The sequence below is a fragment of the Erinaceus europaeus genome, chromosome 4, assembly GCF_950295315.1.
Source record: "Erinaceus europaeus chromosome 4, mEriEur2.1, whole genome shotgun sequence".
Classification (NCBI taxonomy): domain Eukaryota; kingdom Metazoa; phylum Chordata; class Mammalia; order Eulipotyphla; family Erinaceidae; genus Erinaceus; species Erinaceus europaeus.
Genome location: NC_080165.1, coordinates 90938880 through 90960029, shown reverse-complemented (window position 1 = coordinate 90960029; position 21150 = coordinate 90938880). Strand labels below are relative to the sequence as shown.

The 21150-nt window shown below is 39.0% G+C and overlaps 1 protein-coding gene across 1 annotated transcript; it reads right to left on the bottom strand.

The window, feature by feature from the left end:
• Window positions 1-1386: 1386 nt before the first annotated feature.
• On the bottom strand, window positions 1387-20000 carry LOC103107718 (glutathione S-transferase-like). Its single transcript, XM_007516524.2, has 5 exons — window positions 19954-20000; window positions 14499-14631; window positions 12633-12774; window positions 3406-3537; window positions 1387-1626 (listed from the first exon to the last, which is right to left on the bottom strand). The coding sequence occupies exons 2-5, from the start codon at window positions 14618-14620 to the stop codon at window positions 1456-1458; spliced, it is 567 nt and encodes a 188-aa protein (XP_007516586.2). The 5' UTR covers window positions 14621-14631; window positions 19954-20000; the 3' UTR covers window positions 1387-1455.
• Between the last annotated feature and the right edge of the window lie 1150 nt (window positions 20001-21150).

Genomic DNA, 21150 nt, shown 5'->3' with positions numbered 1-21150 from the left:
GGGGGGGGCAGGTCTCACCAGGTTAAGTGCACATAGTGCAAAGCAAGGATCCCGGTTTGAGCCCCCGCAGGGGGTCACTTTACAAGCAGTGAAGCAGGTCTACAGGTGTCTTACATATAGAAGTGAAAATATACCCCATAAATCTTATAATTTTATAAACCAATGTTAAATAATGAAAAATTACTTAAAAAAAAAAGACTTGCAGGGGAGTCGGGCTGTAGCGCAGCGGGTTAAGGGCAGGTGGCGCAAAGCACAAGGACCGGCATAAGGATCCCGGTTCGAACCCCGGCTCCCCACCTGCAGGGGAGTCGCTTCACAGGCGGTGAAGCTGGTCTGCAGGTGTCTATCTCTCTCTCCTCCTCTCTGTCTTCCCCTCCTCTCTCCGTTTCTCTCTGTCCTATCCAACAACGACAACAACAATAAAAAAAAAAAACAAGGGCAACAAAAGGCAATAAATAAATAAAATAAATATTAAAAAAAAAAAGACTTGCACGTGTAAGGCCCCAAGTTTGATCCTCAACCTGCTCTAGTATTCTCTCTCTCATATTAATAAAAACAAATTCTTTTTAAGTTTTAGAGATTCTTTTTTTTTAATTTTTAAAATTTTTTATGATCTTTATTGGTTAGAGACAGAAATCGAGATGGAAGGGAGGGATAGAGAGGGGGAGAGACAGAGAGACACCTGCAGCACTGCTTCACCACTTGTGAAGCTTTCCCCCTGCAGGTGGGGCCTGGGGGCTCAAACCCGGATCATTGCGCATTGTAACATGCGCTCAACCAAGTGGGCTACCACCCAGCCCCAGTTTTAGAGATTCTGATGGTGCCAAAGAGGTGGTATGTTTGTTTGTTTGTTGTTGTTTTTAGAGGGTTTTATTTTTTTAATTCGTTTTTGATTTTCAACACAAGCAGACTGGCTGTAGCCATTGATGATGAGTGACTACTCCATACATAACCTTACTCACTCAACAGTGATGAGAAAGAATCTTCAGATTCAACTTAGTAAAAGTTTATACTCAAACTATGATTATGATATGAGCAGAGATAAATGTCAAACTGATCATCGAAATTAAATCTGTTAGGTACTCTAGTGATTGAAAGTTTATGAAACTATTTTGAAACTGTGCTGTTTCCTGGACTTTTTACAAAATGTAGTTGAAGAAGGCAAAGATGATGTATGGGGTTTTTTGTTGTTTGAAGAAATCCTTCACATCTACCTGTATGCTTATTTTACACATTTGTAGTAAGTAAAATTCATAAGTTTTCATTTAGGAGATTCTGATTAATGAGTGTTTCATTGTCTTAGGAAAACCAGAAAAGGTTTTCAGACTTTAAGGCAAGTATTACGTAGTTTATTTGTTTTCTCCATTGTTTAATTAAGATGGTCTTACAACTTTCTGGAAAGTCCTACAGATATAGTGTGAAATATTTATTGAGTTATTTAAATCTCTTTACTTGTTAATATTCAGCTATGATAGTACACATGTTCTTAAGAAACATTCCTTGTTCAAACTTGAATATATTCTTCACAGTTGTGATGGCGTCTTTATCTAGTGGAGGCTTCCTCTGACTTCCAGCTTTGAGAAATTTGTTAATTGTAGGGATGTAACTGATTTTTGCTTTGAACTCCTAAAATTAAAAAATGCACATTTATACAATCCATAAGAAGAAACAACAGCAAAACCAATAATACAAACTATAAATTAGGCATTCTTTTCCATATAAGAAAGTATTTGAAACTTACTTTCCCCATTGCTACTGTGGTAAACTGGAGTTTTTATATGTTGTGTGTCTTTGTCAAGTCATGGTGCTCTTTTAGAAAGTTTCTCAAGAAGGGGGCTAGGAGGTAGCGCAGCAGGTTAAGCGCACATGGCAGAAAGTTTCTCAAGAACCACAAAAATGCCCATAGACATAGATCTGGTGATCCCATCTTAAAGATTTGTATCCTGATAATATTAGTTGTAAAAAGTCATACCTATCAAGATGCTTTTTATAAAAACAAATACTGTAAGGTGTCTTGACATAAGTTAAAAACGAAAGTTCTCATTTTCTAATAACTGCTTTGAATATTGTTTATTATAAAACAATTACCCTTGAAAGCATAACTGACTATATAAAATTCTATCTGATAAATATACCCTCATTTATGTAGACAAATCTCAGCTATTAGATATTTAAGTTGTCTATTATTTTCACTTTCTAAGGTCATTTTGAACAAAAATTCATTTAACCTTGGAAAAATTTTAGAATATACATAACGCAGACCAGAGAGATAGCTCACCAGGTAGGATACCTGCATAGCCATATTAAATGAGACCCTGAGCCTAGTGCTAGCACAAGGAACATGTTACACAGCAGGAAGGAAGCTCTGCTACTGTGGTCTTGATGTCTCCCCCCCGCCCCCGGGCCCCTTGAATTAGAAATGTACCAAACAAGGTGAAATTACACATGCAAGAGTCATTTTTATGAAAGTTCTAGTACATTCCAGCAAAACTTAACCTTTTAAAACTTAACCTCTCAGGGAGTCGGGCTGTAGTGCATCAGGTTAAGCGCACATGGCGCAAAGTGCAAGGACCTGCATAAGGATCCCGGTTCGAGCCCCCAGCTCCCCATCTGCAAGAGGGTCACTTCACAGGTAGTGAAGCAGGTCTGCAGGTGTCTGTCTTTCTCTTCCCCTCTCTGTCTTCCCCTCCTCTCTCCATTTCTCTCTGGTCCTATCTAAAAGCAACAACATCAATAACAATAATAACTACAACAATAAAACAAGGGCAACAAAAGGGGATAAAATAAATATTAAAAAAAAAAACTTGACCTCTGTGGCTTGGCATCTTGTTTGCTTCCATGTTTGAGCTATTATGTATAGTGCTGCTATGAACAAAGGCATACACAGAGCCCTTTGGGTAGGTGCTTTTGCTTTCTTTAGGTAAATTCCTAGGGCTGTTGCAGCAAGATCAAGGACATGGTGGGGAGGTAGAGGGGTGAGAAATGGGGTTAAGAGAGCTTTGGGGTGGGGGTGGGGTCCTAATGCATGATGGTGGAGGCAGACCTGGGTTGGTGGTGGGAGTGGTGTGCAGACACCTATTAAGGACAAGAAGGAGAAGTTGCACCCATGTGACAACTGGCTTGTAAATCATGACTTCCATAATAAAACAGTAAAAAAATATTCCAACAAAAAGTCTGCTCCATATGGACCTGGTTGACTTGATTACCCATTTAATTTTAAAATGTACCACACTACATTGAGGTTGTCTGCCCTTCTAGGTGTGTTCCTTTGTATCTTTACTGCAGGTCTCAGCATAAGGGAGTCATTAGGTCCTTAAATGATACTGAATGACTGAGTGGTACTATAAACGAGTGATACAAGTATATTCTCTTTGTAGTTGTTGAGAACTACTTGGCTAATAGTACCTGTAGCAGAGGGAAGTCTGAGAGGACACTGGGTTCACACTCTTCCACCATTAAGATGACTTCAAGGAGCTGTATATCTGCCCAACTCAGTCGATTGCCCACAAGATAATCTTGCCCATGGTCCCTTAGTGCCTGGATGATCGTTGAGAAGGAGAAAGTAGAAGACTTATGAACATATCTAGTATAAAGTCAGCATGAGTTGGCAGGAAGTTCTCTGGAAGTTCAGAGACCTGGCTCCTAATACGCTTTTTGCCTCTGATGGCAGAATGAGTTTAAATCAATTCCCTTTCTCTGGTGGGGGAGAGGGACATAGTTTGTTCACCTAAAAGAAATGAAAGAAATCCTGTGAACCTTTACAGGATGATTTTACTGTTAGCCTGGTTTGGTAGCTTTCCTCAGTCTGTAATGATAGTCTCTCCTCCCACTATCTCAAGGCAGCTCCCTTAGTTTTGCTGTTCTTTAGAGAAAGAACAATATTCTCACAGGGACTGGAATGTCACTTTTATATAAAAAAAAATCTATTGAATACAAATAGAAGATCACTAAGATCTCTTCTAATCCTAAAACTATGATATATGATACTTGTGCCTGTGAGTTGGGGGTGTGGGTGCATGTCTATTATTAGCTATATGACAGAGGAGAAGTTAGGTTGCTACTTTAAGCTCTGGCTGTGCCACTTGTAAAGGGAGGATAACAGTAGCACAGTAGCACCTCTTTCATGGACCTACGAAGTTTTGATGGGGTTAAAGTGCATGACTCAGTGTTTGGAACACAGCAAGTACTTTCAAGAGGTGAGCATTATGATTAGTACCATTGTTATCAATGTTATTGTCCACGAAAATCAATACTTCATAATATTTCACATGAACCTCAGTTACTGGGAGGAGTAGTTTTAAATAGCCATCCCATTGCCAGTATTGGTAAATTTGTGAAGCAAACGTCTCCTCTATTACATGCTAATTACAAATGAATATATTATCTCTGCATACTTTTTGAAGAACTGGTTTAGAGAATACCTGAAGTATAAACCATTCACAGTTTTATCCATCTTCCATTTTGGACCAAAGGCCTGGTAAATCTCTAAATAAAACTATGGATAAGTAATCTATGTCAAATATATAAGAACAGCCTCTCCTCTTTTGGATCAACTAGAAATACCAAAGGAGACAACCTGGGACTGCAAAAAAACAGGACTAGAATGACTTCAGGAACCCATGAAATCACAGGTGAGTGCAAATACGTGTGGCTCATGGACAGAGAGGAGCCTAGGGAGAAATTAAGTGGCTGGAAACAGTCCGTCAGTTCACCAGTTGAGACACCACCTCCAGTCTGTTTCACCAACAAAAAGACTGCAGAAGGGAGGAGAGGAGTGGACTCACCTAAGACTCACCAAATGCAAATGTGAGTCTCCATTGCTACTGCTCTCAAAATCTGAATCAGAGGGGGGGAAAGCCCTGTGATGAAACCAAGGGACAGAGAACTAACGAGGAAACTCAGGAGAAGATATATACCTTGGTGGCCTAGCAGTAATGCTGTGAGAGTATCTTTGGATAACCACTGGATTTTCTCTGCCCCACCTTGCTTTATCTCTTGGTCAGGAGTCACTAATTAAGCTAAGAAGCCCACTTATAGTGTAAAAGTCCTCAGGCTCCCATAGCCTACAGGGAAGAAAAAGAACAAAAGAGGCTTTTAAGCCACTGTGCTCCAAATCAGGGATTAAAATAATACTGAAACAATCGTCAACTTCCACAGCTATGAGCCCTGTAAGTACCGTACTTAAACACAAGTCACTCCAGGCAAGAGTAATCAGTAATTTGAAAAGTACTGGGAGAGGGACCTCATAACGTACTATATAAAATGGTTAAAACAACAAGAAGAAATATTGGAGAAATGAACCAGGACAAGAGTCCAGCTGAAAGCCCTGCAAAAGTTGAAGCACAAAATAATGAGGTCAACATCCAAACACTAGTTAAGGAAATAATCACAGGAGTGAGCAAAGAGATTGAAAGAATAGTCATCAGAAATGCAGCAACAACAAATGAGACTCTGGAAGAAAACACTAATTATCTCAAGGTTATTAGAGTTCTGAAAGCTGAAATAGCTGAGCTAAGAACACAACTAACTGAACAAGCTATGACAGTATCAGAACAGGGTAACAAAATAGATGAACTCCAGAAAACAGTACCAGGGAGAGAGAATAGAATAAGTGAGGCTGAAGACAGAATTAGCAAGTTCAAGAATCAATTAGAGACAACTAAAAAAGAAGTAGGAGATCTCAAAAAGAGATTAAGAGGTACTGAAAACAACAACAGAGCCCTGTGGGATGACTTCAAAAGAAATAATATACTCATTATTGGCTTGCCAGAGGGAGAAAGGAGGGAGCAAAGTGTTCTTTAGGACATAATAGCTGAGAACTTCTCTAGTCTAGACAAAATAAAAGACATAAATGTTCAAGAAGCCCAGAGGATCCCAAACAGAATTAACCCAGACTTAAAGACACCAACAAAAATATTTAGAAAGGAAAGGAATAAAGATAAAGGATCCTGAAGGCTGTAAGAGAAAAACAAAGAGTCACCTACAGAGGAAAACACATAAGATTGACAGAAGAATTCTCCACACAAACACTACAGGCCAGAGGAGAATGGCAAAATATCTGTTGAGTGCTCAACGAGAAAGGCTTTAAGCCAAGACTACTGTATCCAGCTAGACTGTCATTCAGACTAGATGGAGGCATCAAAACCTCAGACAAGCAACAGTTGAAAGAATCAACTATCACGAAGCCTGCCCTGAAAGAAGTTCTGAAAGGTCTCCTATAAACAGTCAGACCACCATAAATATGCCACCTATCAGAACACTCTAAAAATCCACAAGAATGGCATTAAAATATCTTTAATCTTTGATATGCATAAATATCAATGGCCTGAATTCACCTACTAAAAGGCACAAAGGAGGAAGATGGTTGAGAAAATGCAACCCAACAATATGCTGTCTACAGGAAACCCACCTAAATCAACAACACAAACACAGACTCAAAGTGAAAGGATGGAAAACTACTATGCAAGTCAATGGCTACAAAAAAGGGCAGGAACAACTATTCTCATATCTGTCAGGGTAGACTTTAAAATAAATAAAATTTTAAAAGATAGGTATGGACACTACTTAATGCTTTGAGCATCAGTCAATCAAGAGGACTTAACAATTATTAACATGTATGCACCCAATGAGAAGCCATCTAAATACATCAAGCATCTACTGAAAGAACTACAGCAATATATTAACCACAACACAGTCATAGGAGGGGACCTCAACACCCAACTCTCTCGATTTGATAGAACAGACAGAAAATCAATAAAGACATGAGGGAGCTAAATGAGGAGATAGATAAAATAGAACTATTGGACATTTTCAGAGTCATTCACCCCAAGAAACTGGAATACACATTCTACTCAAGCCCACATGGGTCATTCACAAGGACAGACCATATGTTAGGCCACAAAGACAGCATCAGCAAATTCAAGAGCATTGAAATCACCCCAAACATCTTCTCAGACCACAGTGGAATTAAAATAACACTTAATAATCAGCAAAAGATTAGTAAGAGTCCCAAACTATGGAAGCTCAACAGTACACTCCCTAACAACTACTGGGTCAAAGAGGAAATCAAGGAAGAAATCAAAATGTTTGAAGAGTTCAAAGAAAATGAAGACAAAAACTATCAAAATATTTGGGACACAACTAAGGCAGTTCTGAGAGGGAAGTTCATAGCCATACAAGCACACATTAGGAAACAAGAAAAAGCACAAATAAACAGCCTGATTGCATATCTTAAAGACCTAGAAGAAGAAGAACAAAGGAACCCTAAAGCAACCAGAAGGACAGAAATCACTAAAGTTAGGGCAGAAATCAATAACATTGAAAATAAGAAAACCATATAAAAGATTAAAGAAAGTAAATGTTAGTTCTTCGAAAGAGTGAACGAAATCGACAAACCTTTAGCCAGATTCACAAAACAAAAAAGGGAGAAGACCCAACCAATCAGATTGTAAATGAAAGAGGAGATATCACAACAGACACCTCAGAAATTCAGCATATCATGCAAGACCTCTATGAACAACTCTATGCCACCAAGCTTGAGAACCTGGAATAAATGAATGATTTCCTAGATACCTATGAACTTCCAAAATTAAGTAAAGAGGAACTAGATAATATGAACAGGCCTATCACAGCTAATGAAATTGAAACAGTTATCAAAAACCTTCCCAAGAATAAAAGTCCTGGACCTGATGATTTTACAAATGAATTCTATAAAAACTTCAAAGAAGAACTAATACTTCTACTTTTAAAAGTCTTCCAGAAGACTGAAGACACTGGAATACTCCCTTCCAGCTTCTATGAAGCCAACATCACTTTGATACCAAAAGCAGACAAGGACACAACCAAAAAATAAAACTACAGAGCAATATCTCTGATGAACATAGATGCTAAAATATTGAACAAAATTATAGCCAACTGGATACAACAGTATACTAAAAAGATTGTTCATTATGACCAAGTGGGCTTTATCCCAGGGTGGAAGGTTGGTTTAATATATGTAAATCAATCAACGTGATCCACAACATCAATAAAAGCAAGACAAATCAAAATCAAAAGATGCAGAGGAAGCCTTTGACAAAATCCAACATCCTTTATGATCAAAACACTACAAAAAATGGGAATAGATGGAAAATTCCTGAAGATAGTGGAGTCTATATATAGCAAACCTACAGCCAACATCATACTCAATGGTGAAAAACTGGAAGCATTTCCCGTCAGAACAGGTACTAGACAGGGCTGCCCATTACTATTCAACATAGTGTTGGAAGTTCTTGTCAGCAATCAGACTGGAGCAAGGTATTAAAGGGATACAGATTGGAAGAGAAGAAGTCAAACTCTCCCTATTTGCAGATGACATGATAATATACATATAAAAACCTAAGGAATCCAGCAAGAAACTTTTGGAAATCATCAGGTAATACAGTAAGGTGTCAGGCTACAAAATTAACATTCGAAAGTCAGTGGCATTCCTCTATGCAAACACTAAGGTACAAGAAGTTGAAATCCAGAAATCAATTCCTTTTACTATAGCAACAAAACCACTAAAATATCTAGGAATAAACCTAACCAAAGAAGTGAAAGACTTGTATACTGAAAATTATGAATCACTACACAAAGAAATTGAAAAAGACACAAAGAAGTGGAAAGATATTCCATGTTCATGGGTTGGAAGAATTAACATCATCAAAATGAATAAACTACCCAGAACCATATGCAAATTTAATGCTATCCCCATCAAGATCCCAAACATAGTTTTTTAGGAGAATGGAACAAATGCTACAAATGTTTATCTGTAACTAGACAAGGCCTAAAATTGCCAAAACAATATTGAGAAAAAGAACAGAACTGGTGGTAGCACACTCCCAGATCTCAAATTGTATTTTAGGGCCATTGTCTTCAAAACTGCTTGGTACTGGAACATGAATAGACACACTGACCAGTGGAATAGAATTGAGAGTCCAGAAGTAAGCCCCCACACCTATGGACATCTGATATTTGACAAAGGTACCCAGACTATTAAATGGGGATAGCAGAGTCTCTTTCCAACAAACGGTGTTGGAAACAATGGGTTGAAACATGCAGAAGAATGAAACTGAACCACTATATTTCACCAAATACAAAAGTAAATTCCAAGTGGATCAAGGACTTGGATGTTAGACCACAAACTATCAGATACTTAGAGGAGAATATTGGCAGAAGTCTTTTCCTCATCAATTTTAAAGACATCTTCAATGAAACAAATCCAATTACAAAGAAGACTAAGGCAAGCTTAAACCTGTGGGACTACATTAAAAACCTTCTGTACAGCAAAAGAAACCACTACCCAAACCAAGAGACCCCTCACAGAATGGGAGATCTTTACATGCCATACATCAGACAAGAGGCTAATGATTAAAATATATAAAGAGCTTGCCAAACTCAACAACAAGAAAACAAATAACCCTATCCAAAAATCGGAAGAGGATATGGACAGAATATTCACCACAGAAGAGATCCAAAAGGCCAAGAAACACATGAAAAAATGCTTCAAGTCTTTGATTGTCAGAGAAATGCAAATAAAGACAACAATGAGATGCCACTTCACTCCTGTGAGAATGTCATACATCAGAAAAGGTAACAGCAGCAAATGCCAGAGAGGTTGTGGGGTCAAAGAAACCCTCCTGCATTGCTGGTGGGGATGTCACTTGGACCAGCCTCTGTGGAGAACAGTTTGGAGAACTCTCAGATGGCTAGAAATGGACCTACCCTATGATACTGCAATTCCTTTCCTGGGGATATCCTAAGGAACCCAACACACCCATCCAAAAAGATCTGTTTATACATATGTTCTTGGCAGCACAGTTTGTAATAACCAAAACCTGGAAGCAACCCAGGTGTCCAACAAGAGATGAGTGTCTGATCAAGTTGTGGTATATATACACAATGGAATACTACTCAGCTATAAAAAATGGTGACTTTACCATTTTCATTTTTGCCAATCTTGGTTGGATCTTGAAACATTTGTGTTAAGTGAATTAAGTCAGAAACAGAAGGATGAATATGGGATGATCTCACTCTCAGGCAGAAGTTGAAAAACAAGATCAGAAGAGGAAACACAAGTAGAACCTGAACTGGAATTAGCATATTGCACCAAAGTAAAAGACTCTGGGGTGGGTGGGTGGGGAGAATACAGATCCAAGAAGAATGACAGAGGACCTAATGGGGGTTGTATTGTTATAAGGAAAACTGGGAAATGTTATGCATGTACAAACTATTGTATTTACTGTTGAATGTAAAACATTAATTCCTAAATAAATAAATAAATAAATAGAAATAACATGCAGGGTTAGGCAGCTCTCACAGTGGTAGCATATTTAACTCACTTTTATGAGAACCCCCCCCCCCCGGATCCTGGTTAACTCCCCAGCACCTTCGGTGGTACAAATGGTGTTAAACTATACACTTATTAACTTAGAAACTTGTAAGTCACTATTCAATATGTCAGTGGAAAAATAGACTGAACATCTTAAGTTCTGTAACTGCCTAGATTTCAGCCTGAGTATATATTAATTTAGTCTACTTCGTGCTTCAAGTCTGTAAACTGAGTGAATTCTGATACTGGGCTTAAATTGTTAAAGCATTTCTAAAAATAACTTTTTCCCCCCAAATTTTAAGTTACTTACATTGTTAGACCAAATATGGTCCTGTCAGTATCTAAGATATATGTAGATAGCATTAATTGACATAAATCATGGTGAGGTCTGATATGGTATGGTAAATCTAACTGTAGGACTTCAAAATAAACCAAGCTCCCAAGTAACTAGGTTATAAGAATAATTATCTATTTCCTTCTTAAGCTCTAAGACTGCAAGAAACCTTCCCCATTCTCTTTAAAATCCACATTTCTTCGTGTGCTGGAAACTCTGGGACTTTGTATTTCTTGATGCCTCTCCTCTTGACCCTCAACCCTGTGATACTGCCTCTGCTGACCTCAACTAAATCAATGCAACCAGTGCTACTTCCCCATGTTTCACTTCAGACTGTAGCCAGAGATATCAGGACTGACATCTTAGCCTTCCAACTCCCAATAGTCTGGCGAGACCTTTCTTAACACATGGGGCTACCTAGTTTCATTTCAAATGGCACATTCCCTAGCAAAGTTACAGATCCTAGATATAGTTTAGTGCCTAGGGGACTGGATTCATGTATACATGTATCATTTAATCAGGAGCAACTATATACCTCAAAGTATAAGTGCTTAATAGGCCTCTGTGATTAGACTTAGACCTAGTAAGTGTGACAAACAAGTAGAAAGGCCTATAGAAGGCACCATAAATTGTCTTATCATAGGTTCCAGATGCTACCATAATGCCAATCGGACTTCCCTAGGCATACGACCCCAGAGTGTGTCCTGGAGCCCTGCCCCATAGGGAAAGAGAGAGGCAGGCTGGGAGTATTGATTGACCTGTCAATGCCCATGTTCAGTGGGGAAGCAATTACAGAAGCCAGACCTTCTACCCTCTGCACCCCATAATGACCCTGGGTCCATACTCCCGGTGGGATAAAGAATAGGAAAGCTATCAGGGAAGGGGATGGGATACAGAATTCCAGTGGTGGGAATTGTGTGGAGTTGTACCCCTCTTATCAGATGGTTCCTGTCAGTGTTTCCTTTTTATAAATAAAAATTATATATTCAAAATTGTCTCATCAAATATTTACTATTTAGGCCTAGTCACTCTCATAGCATACTTCCTACTTCACTTACCTCAAACACTCTAGCTACTCAAATAACTACCAAAAGAAAGTATATAAGGTATTTCTCCTAATCTCTTCTGACAGCATCAGCATTATTGTCACCCCCTGATAATCTTTAGAAGAAATGCTATATATAACTGGCCAGGAAATGTACTGGGAAAAAAATATATATATATATCAACTAAAGGGCAATTATTGTCCTTATGACAACTTTTACTAGAAACATCAAACAAATAAATGCAGTAAAACTTAAGGTTAACTTAGACCTTTAACAACTGGGAGAAAGTCTAAGCTCATCTGATATAGAAAGGACTACAAAAGCTGGATAAGGGCAAGAGACTGGCTCACTTATAAAGCCCTTTTTCATGGAGAGCAGGTAGTGGTATATCCAGTTTAGTACACATGTTACTATGCATGAGGACCGGGGTACAAATCCCTGCTCCCCACTTGCACATGTTATAGTTCATGAGTGGTGAAGTAGGCCTGCAGATCCCCACCATCTCAATTTCTCTTTGTCCTATCTGATTTAAAAAAAAAAAAAAAGGCTTTTTAGAGCAGTGGATTTGTAGTGCTGGCACCAAGCCCCAATGATAACCCTGGTGGCAGGGAAAAAAAAAAAAATCCCCTTTCACTCCTGAATAGATCAAGCAGGCAGCACCAGAACCACAAATTGTGCTGAAGTTAGGAATGAAATTCGTTAAAAATGTATTCATGTGACTAGGATATATATCGTGGGAGAAATAAAGACAAATTTGCTTTATAATTATACACTGGGGAAAAATTTTGTTTTTGCTACACATCTTATAATCTTTCATCCACCAATTAAACTTCTTGCATTCAATGCAGTTGGTTTTCTGGCCTCTTGATTCAAATGCTAAAGCAGTACAGAAATTTATTACCTTCTCATAGACAGGGAAAAATCTTATAGTAGCTCTTTTAAGAATGTATGCAAGATTCATATCTTTCTCCTCAGGCAGAGAGAGTGGCAAAAACATAATCATATCACTCAGGTCCTTCAATCCTTCTACATACATGTCAATCCTAGAAAAAGGGTGATAAATCAAGAGTTCCAGGTAAAGGAAACTGTCATTCACAAGCCACACAAACATGTTCAATTGTGAGGATAACAATAATATAGTGTGTATGTGGGTCGATAAATACCTGGGAGGGGAATCTCTTCTGTCATGTGTGTCATGTTCAATCCCAATTCCTCTCTCTCTCTCTCTCTCTCTCTCTGAAAAATCTGGTCTAGAGCAGTGAAATAAAGTCTACAAATACAACTATCAATTTACAGTAAACACAGAGAGAGGAAAGCCCAATAAATTGCACTCAAAGGATGCAATATGCACAAATACAGCTGTGAGGAGCCACAGAAAAATAAGTGAAAACTTATTTCAGGTTTAAAAATAAAATATCAAATTTTAAAATGTTACTGTATTTAAAAAATTGAGTCTATATTTCTAAAAATAAATGTATTTTGGAGGAATATAGTTTAAGGAATGAGAAATTCAGAACACACTTCACTGAGTGAAAGTGGACTATTTATAGTTTATCTACTATTAGCTTTCTAATTCTGTAAATAATTTACCATTTTGGGTTATTTATTTATTTATTTGGTCATCACTGAGGATTCTCTACTCAGAGTCAGCTTTTTCAGATAGGAAGAGAGAGGGAAAGATACTACAGCACTGAAGCCTCTTCCAGTGCAGTTGGGGCCTGGACTTGAACCTGAGTTGCACACATGACAAAGCAGGTACACTATCTAAGTGAACTAACTTGTCAGAGCTAGGGCTGATCTTTTAATCTATGGGCAAGGGGGCCAGGCAGTGGTATACCTAATGATAGAGAATACATGTTAACTATGTGAAGAACCCAGGTTCAAGTTCCAGGTCCCCACCAGAAGGAGGAAAGCTATACAACCAGTAAAGCAGTACTTACAGGTGTCTCTTCTCTCTCTCTCCCCTTCTCTATCTCCCCCTTTCCTGTCAATTTCTTCCTGTTTCTATCCAAAAAATGAATTTAAAAAGTTTATAGTTAAGACTATTTTTAACCAAGTCTTATATTATTTTTTTTATCAGAGCACTTCTCAGCTCTGGCTTATGATGGTATGGGGGATTGAACCTGAGACGTTGGAGGGTCAGATGTGAGAGTCTCTTTGCATAACCATTATGCTATCTCCCCTGCCCAGTAAGATATGTTTGTACTGTGTAGAAATAACTCTGTTCATTGCCAAAGGCCTGGTGTGTGCATGTGAGAATTAACACCTGGGAACCTGGATAGGTTATGTAGTATCTCCAGAGAATAATGAGGAGGTTTCCAACAACCACTTTCAATAATAGTCTCAGAATTCCTTAGATCCCTCTTGCCCCCAACTTCATGCCAGGGATTTCCTCTGGGTGCTACAGCCACCTAGTGGAGACAAATGTTGATTCACAAAAAAGTTGCAGCTTCCCTATTTTTTGTCCTTGCATTTTTGCACATGAAAGGTAATTACTTAGCACTAAATATAGAATCCAAAAGTGAAAAAAAATCCCGCATAACTGGCCAAAAAGCTATCAGTAGTTATTGTAACCGCCAAAGGTAAATGATGTGTATTTAGGGCTTATTATATTATTCTTTCACCATTGGTATGTTAGATGCTTGTAAAAGTTTAAAAAACAAACATTTGCAGTTACCCTCTAAAGAACTGTACTACATATGACTGTTAACAAACCTAGATATTATATTTTCTTAATTTTATTCTAAATTAGAAGCGATTGATGTACCAGGCTTGTTCCTTCAGGTTCTTTCCATACAAGTTGTATTTTGCAGCTATGTATCTTAGGATGGCTCTAGTTTCTACCAAATTCATCCCATCAATTTCCACCATGGGCACTTGTCCATACATCAGAGTTCCACCTTAAAGCATACAAAAGAAAGTTGCATTATTGATAATCCTTGGTAGTGGTAACTAAAATCTCTCTTTTTTAAAATGCCAATTTCTTTTTTTGCCAGTATTTATTTATTTATTTACTTTGGATACAGACAGAGAAAAATTGAGAGGGGAGGGTGAAATTAAATGGGAGACAGACAGAGAGACACCAGCAGCACTGTTTTACCACTTGTGAAGCTTCTCCCCTGCAGGTGGGGACTGGGGGCTTGAACCTGGGTCCTTATGCATTGTAATTTATTGCTCAACCAGGTGTGCCACCACTTGGCCCCATAACTAAAATCTCTTTGATCCTAAAGATGCTTCAAAATGGAACCAAAAAAGGAAAAAAAAAAAAAAAACATTGAAATGTTTTTAAAGACTAAAAAGGAGAAATGTTTATGCACTGAATCATAGAAAGATAAGTTTAGGTTGCAAGACACAATAGTGAGTCCTCTGTGATTACAAAAGAATGCAGGGAGTTGGAGGGGGAGAAAGAAAGAAAGAGCCAAAACTTCCTTTCCTGGTCAAGGATACCCCTTTTTCATGGCTTGATTCTCCATTCCTATGGCTACCTGCATTAGTTTAATATATTTATTTTTGAACTACTATAAAAACACACTGTTAATTAGGCCCAAAGGACCCTTCTACCTACCCCCTTAGGTACTGCCTGATTATTTTTTCCTGGAGTCTTACGGTTTGATTCAAAACCTTTTCATTACTACTCTTTGCTTACAAAGGAATGATATTTATCTTCAACTTACAATTTAAAGCATTCTTTGCAGTTACCCTCCATATTCCTTCTTTTTTTAAAAATATTTTATTTAATTTATTTATTCCCTTTTGTTGCCCTTGTTGTTTTATTGTTGTAGTTATTATTGTTGTTGTCGTCGTTGTTGGATAGGACAGAGAGAAACGGAGAGAGGAGGGGAAGACAGAGAGGGGGAGAGAAAGATAGACACCTGCAGACCTGCTTCACCGCCTGTGAAGCGACTCCCCTGCAGGTGGGGAGCCGGGGTTCCAACCGGGATCCTTATGCCGGTCCTTGTGCTTTGCGCCACCTGCGCTTAACCCGCTGCGCTACAGCCCTACTCCCCATATTCCTTCTTTTTTAAAAAGCTTTTCAAAATTTTTATGTATTTATTTATTTTCCCTTTTGTTGCCCTTGTTTTTTATTGTTGTAGTTATTGTTGTTGTTGTCATTGATGTCATTGTTGTTAGGACAGAGAGAAATGGAGAGAGTAGAGGAAGACAGAAAGGGGGAGAGAAAGACAGACACCTGCAGACCTGCTTCACCGCCTGTGAAGCGACACCCCCCCGCCCCCCGCAGGTGGGGAGCCAGGGGCTTGAACCCGGCTTCTTATGCCTATCCTGGCACTTTGCGCCAAGTGCGCTTAACCCGCTGCTCTACCGCCCAACTCCCTCCATATTCCTTCTATGAATTCTTTTATTCCCCCCACTATCCTGTATAAACATTTCCTGTTCTTTCCCATTGTTCTCCTTCAACCAAAATCCCAGTAATCTCCCACCTGGATGACAACTCTTTGTTTTGGCATCCTTTCCCAATCTTTAAAGAAATCTTTGCATTAAAAAAGAAACTAGAGGGCCTCGGTGGGTGGTAACTCACCTGGTAGAGTGAACTCATTACCCTAAGCAAGGACATGGGTTCAAGCCCCCAGTTTACTACCAAAGGAAAAAGCTTCATGAGGAGTAAGCAGTGCTACAGGTGTTTCTCCTCTTTACCTCTCACTCTTTCTTTCACTCACCCTCTATCAAAAACAAAAACAAGAACCGGGTGGTGGTGCACCTGGTTGAGCACAAGTCACAATGTGCAAGGATCTGAGTTCAGGCCCGTGGTTCCCACCTGCAGGGGGAAAGCTTTGTGAGTGATGAAGCAGTGCTGCAGGTGTTTCTCTGTCTCTCTCCCTCTTTTTCCCCTTCCCTCTTGATTTCTGGCTGTTTCTATCTAATAAATAAATAAAGATAATTTGAAACATAATCACACACACACACAAAAACAACAAATGAACTAAAAGCCCAGTGGCAATAAATAAATTAGCTAAACTAACTGGAAAGAATGGTTCATTACAAAGAATTTCATTCTCACTCTTTTCCTTTTCTCATTTTCTCCTTCTTCCACTCTACACATATACCTTTTTCTTTTTATTTTTCTGTTTTGGGGGGCTATGTTCCTACCCCCAGCTCTTTACAATGGATCTGAAAAATCTTCCCTTCCCCTGAGTCTCTTACTTTGGTGCAATACTCTATATCCAGTTCAAATTCTTTTTTAGACACACACACACTCACCTTTCTCTGTCAGTTTGTCTGGCTTTACCTCAAAAGAGCAACAACACAAAAGCTGAAAGCTGATCATGAACTTTTCCCACTTAACAACTGGTTGAGTCTGTTTTCCTCTCCACTGTCTCTCATTTCTTGAACTGAATCTTTACAAAACCATCTTGTCTTTTCTGCCCTTGCTACCAAATTAGCTGTGAAGACTAGCTACTTTAGCCTAAAGAATTAGTATAGAGAAGTTAGCAGATCCTAAAGGATGAACAGGCAACAAAGAACAGCTTGACTATGGAGTTATTATCTACAGAAAATAGACATCATCTTCAAGGCTGAGGAAGCAAAGGGGTGAGACTGGAATCAGTACAAGTTGGAAACCTGAAGGCAGTACTCCCCCAGCTTGCATTCTTATGCAAGTCCCAAATGCTGCCTTCCTTACACAGAAATAATAATAGTAGATACTGTCCATAAACTTTCCACTGTTTTTATTTTAAACATTTGTGTATAGATGTATATGTGTGTTTTGTGGTAGTGAAGAGATCATCTCATCTTTGGTCTAATGCACCATTATGAATAACAAGATTTAAAAAAATATATATTTACTTATTTTCCCTTTTGTTGCTCTTGTTTTTATTTTTGTTGTTGTTGTAGTTATTATTGTTGTTATTGATGTCATCATTGTTGGGTAGGACAAAGAGAAATGGAGAGAGGAGTGGAAGACAAAGAGGGAAAGAGAAAGACACCTGCAGACCTGCTTCACTGCCTGTGAAGTGACCCCCTTGCAGGTGGGGAGCTGGGGGCTTGAACCAGGATCCTTCAGCTGGTCTTTGATCTTCGTGTGCTTAACCTGCTGCACTACCACCTGACTCCCAAGATTTTTTTCTGGCGGCAGAGCTACAGAGTAGCAGCAGCTGAGTTTCTCTCCTCTCCTCTGTCAGCTAGGAATATCAAAGGAGACCACCTGGGACTGCAACAAGACAGGATTAGAACTACTTTGGGAACCTACCAAATCACCAGAGCATCCAGAGACCATAATTCTGCCTAGACCTCCAACTCTACCCAGTTGAAAAACTTCTTTAAAAAACAAAGAATATCAAAGATCATCTGAGACTGCAAGAAGATGAGACTGGGACTACTCTGGGAACTGACCAAGTCACTGGTGAGCCTAAGGAGAGATTCCTGGGGCTGAAGCCCATATCTACTTTCAAGTGCCTGGTAACAGTCTGGCAGTTTGCCAGATGAGGAACCACCTCCAGTCTGTTTCACCAACAAAAAGACTGCTGAAGGGAGGAGAGGATTCCCCTAAGACTCACTAAATACAACTGTGACTATTTGCTATTGCCCTCAGAGGCTGGAGCAGCAGGGAGGAGACCCTGAGCTGACATTGAGGGGCAGAGAGCTGGCCGGGAAACTCAGGAGAAAATCTATACCCTGGTGGTCTAGCAGTGGGGCTGTATCATACAAGCCAGTGGACCACACAAAAGGGCAGGAACAGCTAGCTCATATCTGACAAGACAGACCTTAAAATAAATAAAATTTTAAAAGATAGGGATGGACATTACTTAGTGCTCTGAGGATCAATCAATCAAGAGGACTTAATGATTATCAACATCTATACACTGAAGGAGAGGCCATCTAAATACATCAGACATCTGCTGAAAGAGCTACCACAAGAGGACTTCTGGGAGGCATGGTTTATGGAGTAGCTGCAGTCAGACCTTTGCTCTCCCCGATACAGCTATGGTACACAAGAGATCGAACTGGACACGTAATCTACAGCTGGAAAAAATCCATAGTCTCAGGTCATGCCACCTTCCAGACACCAGGCTGCAGATGCTACCATGACTCCACTATGACTTCTCAGGGCAGATGACCTCACAATATGTCCTGGACCCTCGCATCTCCAGAGCTCTGGTCCACTAGGGAAAGATAGAAACAGGCTGAGGGTATGGATTGACCTGTCAATGCCCATACTCAGTGGAGAAGCAGCTACAGAAGTCAGAACTCCTACCTTCTACTCCCCATAAATAACCTTGATCCATACCCTTAGTGGGGGAGAAATGATAGGATGAAGATAAGAGGACTCTGTACTCCAGCTCCATCAGCACCCAGAGAGAGAGAAGGAAAAGGAGAGGGACATATGGAGGTAGTTATGATGTCATGAGTGGTTCAGAGGGAAAGAGAGGATTGAATCAGAAAAAGAAGAGGCAACTATGTATAAATGTTGAAAGACAGTTGTAGAGAAGATGGTTGGCCCATGTCTACAACGTTAGGGGAACTGTGGTGGATTACAGTGGGGAGAGTGAAGATTCAGAATTGGTGGTGGGAATGGTGTAGATTCAACCCCCTATTGACATATAATTCTGTACTATAAAAAATATAAAAGATAAAAAAATGAAAAACAAACCAGCAGTAAAAAAAAAAGACTTACAGCAATAATATTAACAGTAACACAGTTAATAGTAGGGAACTTAAACACCCCACTCTCTCAACTTGGCAGATCATCCAGGCAGAACATCAACAAGGAAATGAAGGAACTAAATGAAGAGATAGATAAACTAGAACTATTGGACATTTTCAGAGTAAAAATGGTGATTTCACTGTTTTCAGCCCATCTTGGATGGAGCTTGAAGAAATCATGTTAAGTGAAATAAGTCAGAAATAGAAGGATGAATATGGGATGATTTCACTCACCGGCAGAAGTTGAAAAATATCAGAAGAGAGAACACTAAGCAGAGCTTGGAGTGGAGGTGGTGTATTGCACCAAAGTAAAAGACTCTGGGGTGGGGGTGGGGGGGTGTTCAGGTCCTGGAACAGGATGGCAGAGGACCTAGTGGGGGCTGTATTGTTGTGTGGAAAAATAATAAATGTTATGCATGTACAAAGTATTGTATTTACTGTCAACTTTAAATTAAAACATTAATCCACAGTAAAGAAATATATATATATATTTGAAGATAAGCAAGTAAGAAATAAAACTAGAGAAAAATTAAAAAAGAATAACAAAATTTTTTAAGTCTTACCTTGAATTAATTTCTCAAATTCTTCACGTGTCTCAAATAGTTCTTCTTCAAACTGAAGAAAGTAAGATTTTGTTGCTATTATAATTTTACCTGCCTGTTAGCTATCAAGCTCAAGTAAAAATTACTAAAGTCAAGGGGCCCCTTGGAACGTACCTAAAATAGACTTCCTGACATCTTTCCACCCTAAGACCTCTAGCCTCATCTGCTCTATTTGTACCTTTTGGTTCCTGTTTATTAAATATTTTGCCCTGCTTTATATCTTACCACCTTTCAGCCATCAAGTTACAGATGCTACTATGACTCCATTCTTGACTTCTCTGGGGAGATGATCTCACCAATGTGACCTGGAACCTCACCTCTTCAGAGTCCTACCTGACTAAAAAAAGATAGAAACAGACTGAAGTATATGGATTGACCTGCCAATGTCCATGTCCTGCAGAGAAGCAATTACAGAAGCCAGAACCCCAACCTTCTGTACCCCATAAAGAATTTTGGTCCATATTCTCAGAGGGGGAGAAATGTTAGGAAAAGATGACCAGAGGGCTCTGAGTTCCAATTACATCGGTTAGAGAAGTGGAAGAGAGGAAGGACATTTGGAAGTAGATAAAGGTATAGGTGTGACTTGGAAGGGAGGAGAAGCCAAGACTATAGGAAAAAATGGCAAATATATACAAATATAGATAAATATTTATAGAAATAATAACCTGTATCTGTGACCTTGGGAGAACTACTACAGTTTCCAGTGAAGGGAATGAGGACACAGAACTCTGGTGAGAAAGGTATGGAATTATACCTCTGTTAACCCCTAATTCTGTAAACCAATATTAAATCATTAATAAGAAATCCAAAATAATAATAATAAGATATAAACAAAGCTTCAAGCAACAAGATAATTCGTGTGGATAGTGTGCTCCTTTACCATGTGCATGACCCAGATTTAAGTCTGACTCCCACTACACAGAAGGGGGGCTTCAGTGTTGTGGTCTCTTTCATTCTCTCTGCTTCTCTGTCTCTATATGAAATAAAGAATAAACTTTTACCAAAGACATTTTATCCTAAATTTATAGCTTACTTATGACTTTTATAAAATGTCCTATAGGTAGGTTTGTGATTTCAATTCTCTAAATTTCTTGTGTCTGAAGCTCCAGGTTAACTCCAGAGTTCCAAGAACTCAAAGTGAGCTCAATCTCAGATCTG

Bases quoted from the DNA above. Each gene is read 5' to 3' on its own strand.
- LOC103107718 (XM_007516524.2), bottom strand. From the start codon at position 14,620: ATGTATGGACAAGTGCCCATGGTGGAAATTGATGGGATGAATTTGGTA. The intron at 3,538-12,632 runs GTAATAAATTTC...ACGATCATCCAG, and splicing joins TTTTCCCTGTCTATGAGAAG to GCACTAAGGGACCATGGGCA. The intron at 1,627-3,405 runs GTACTATTAGCC...TTTTAATTTTAG, and splicing joins CAGACTTCCCTCTGCTACAG to GAGTTCAAAGCAAAAATCAG.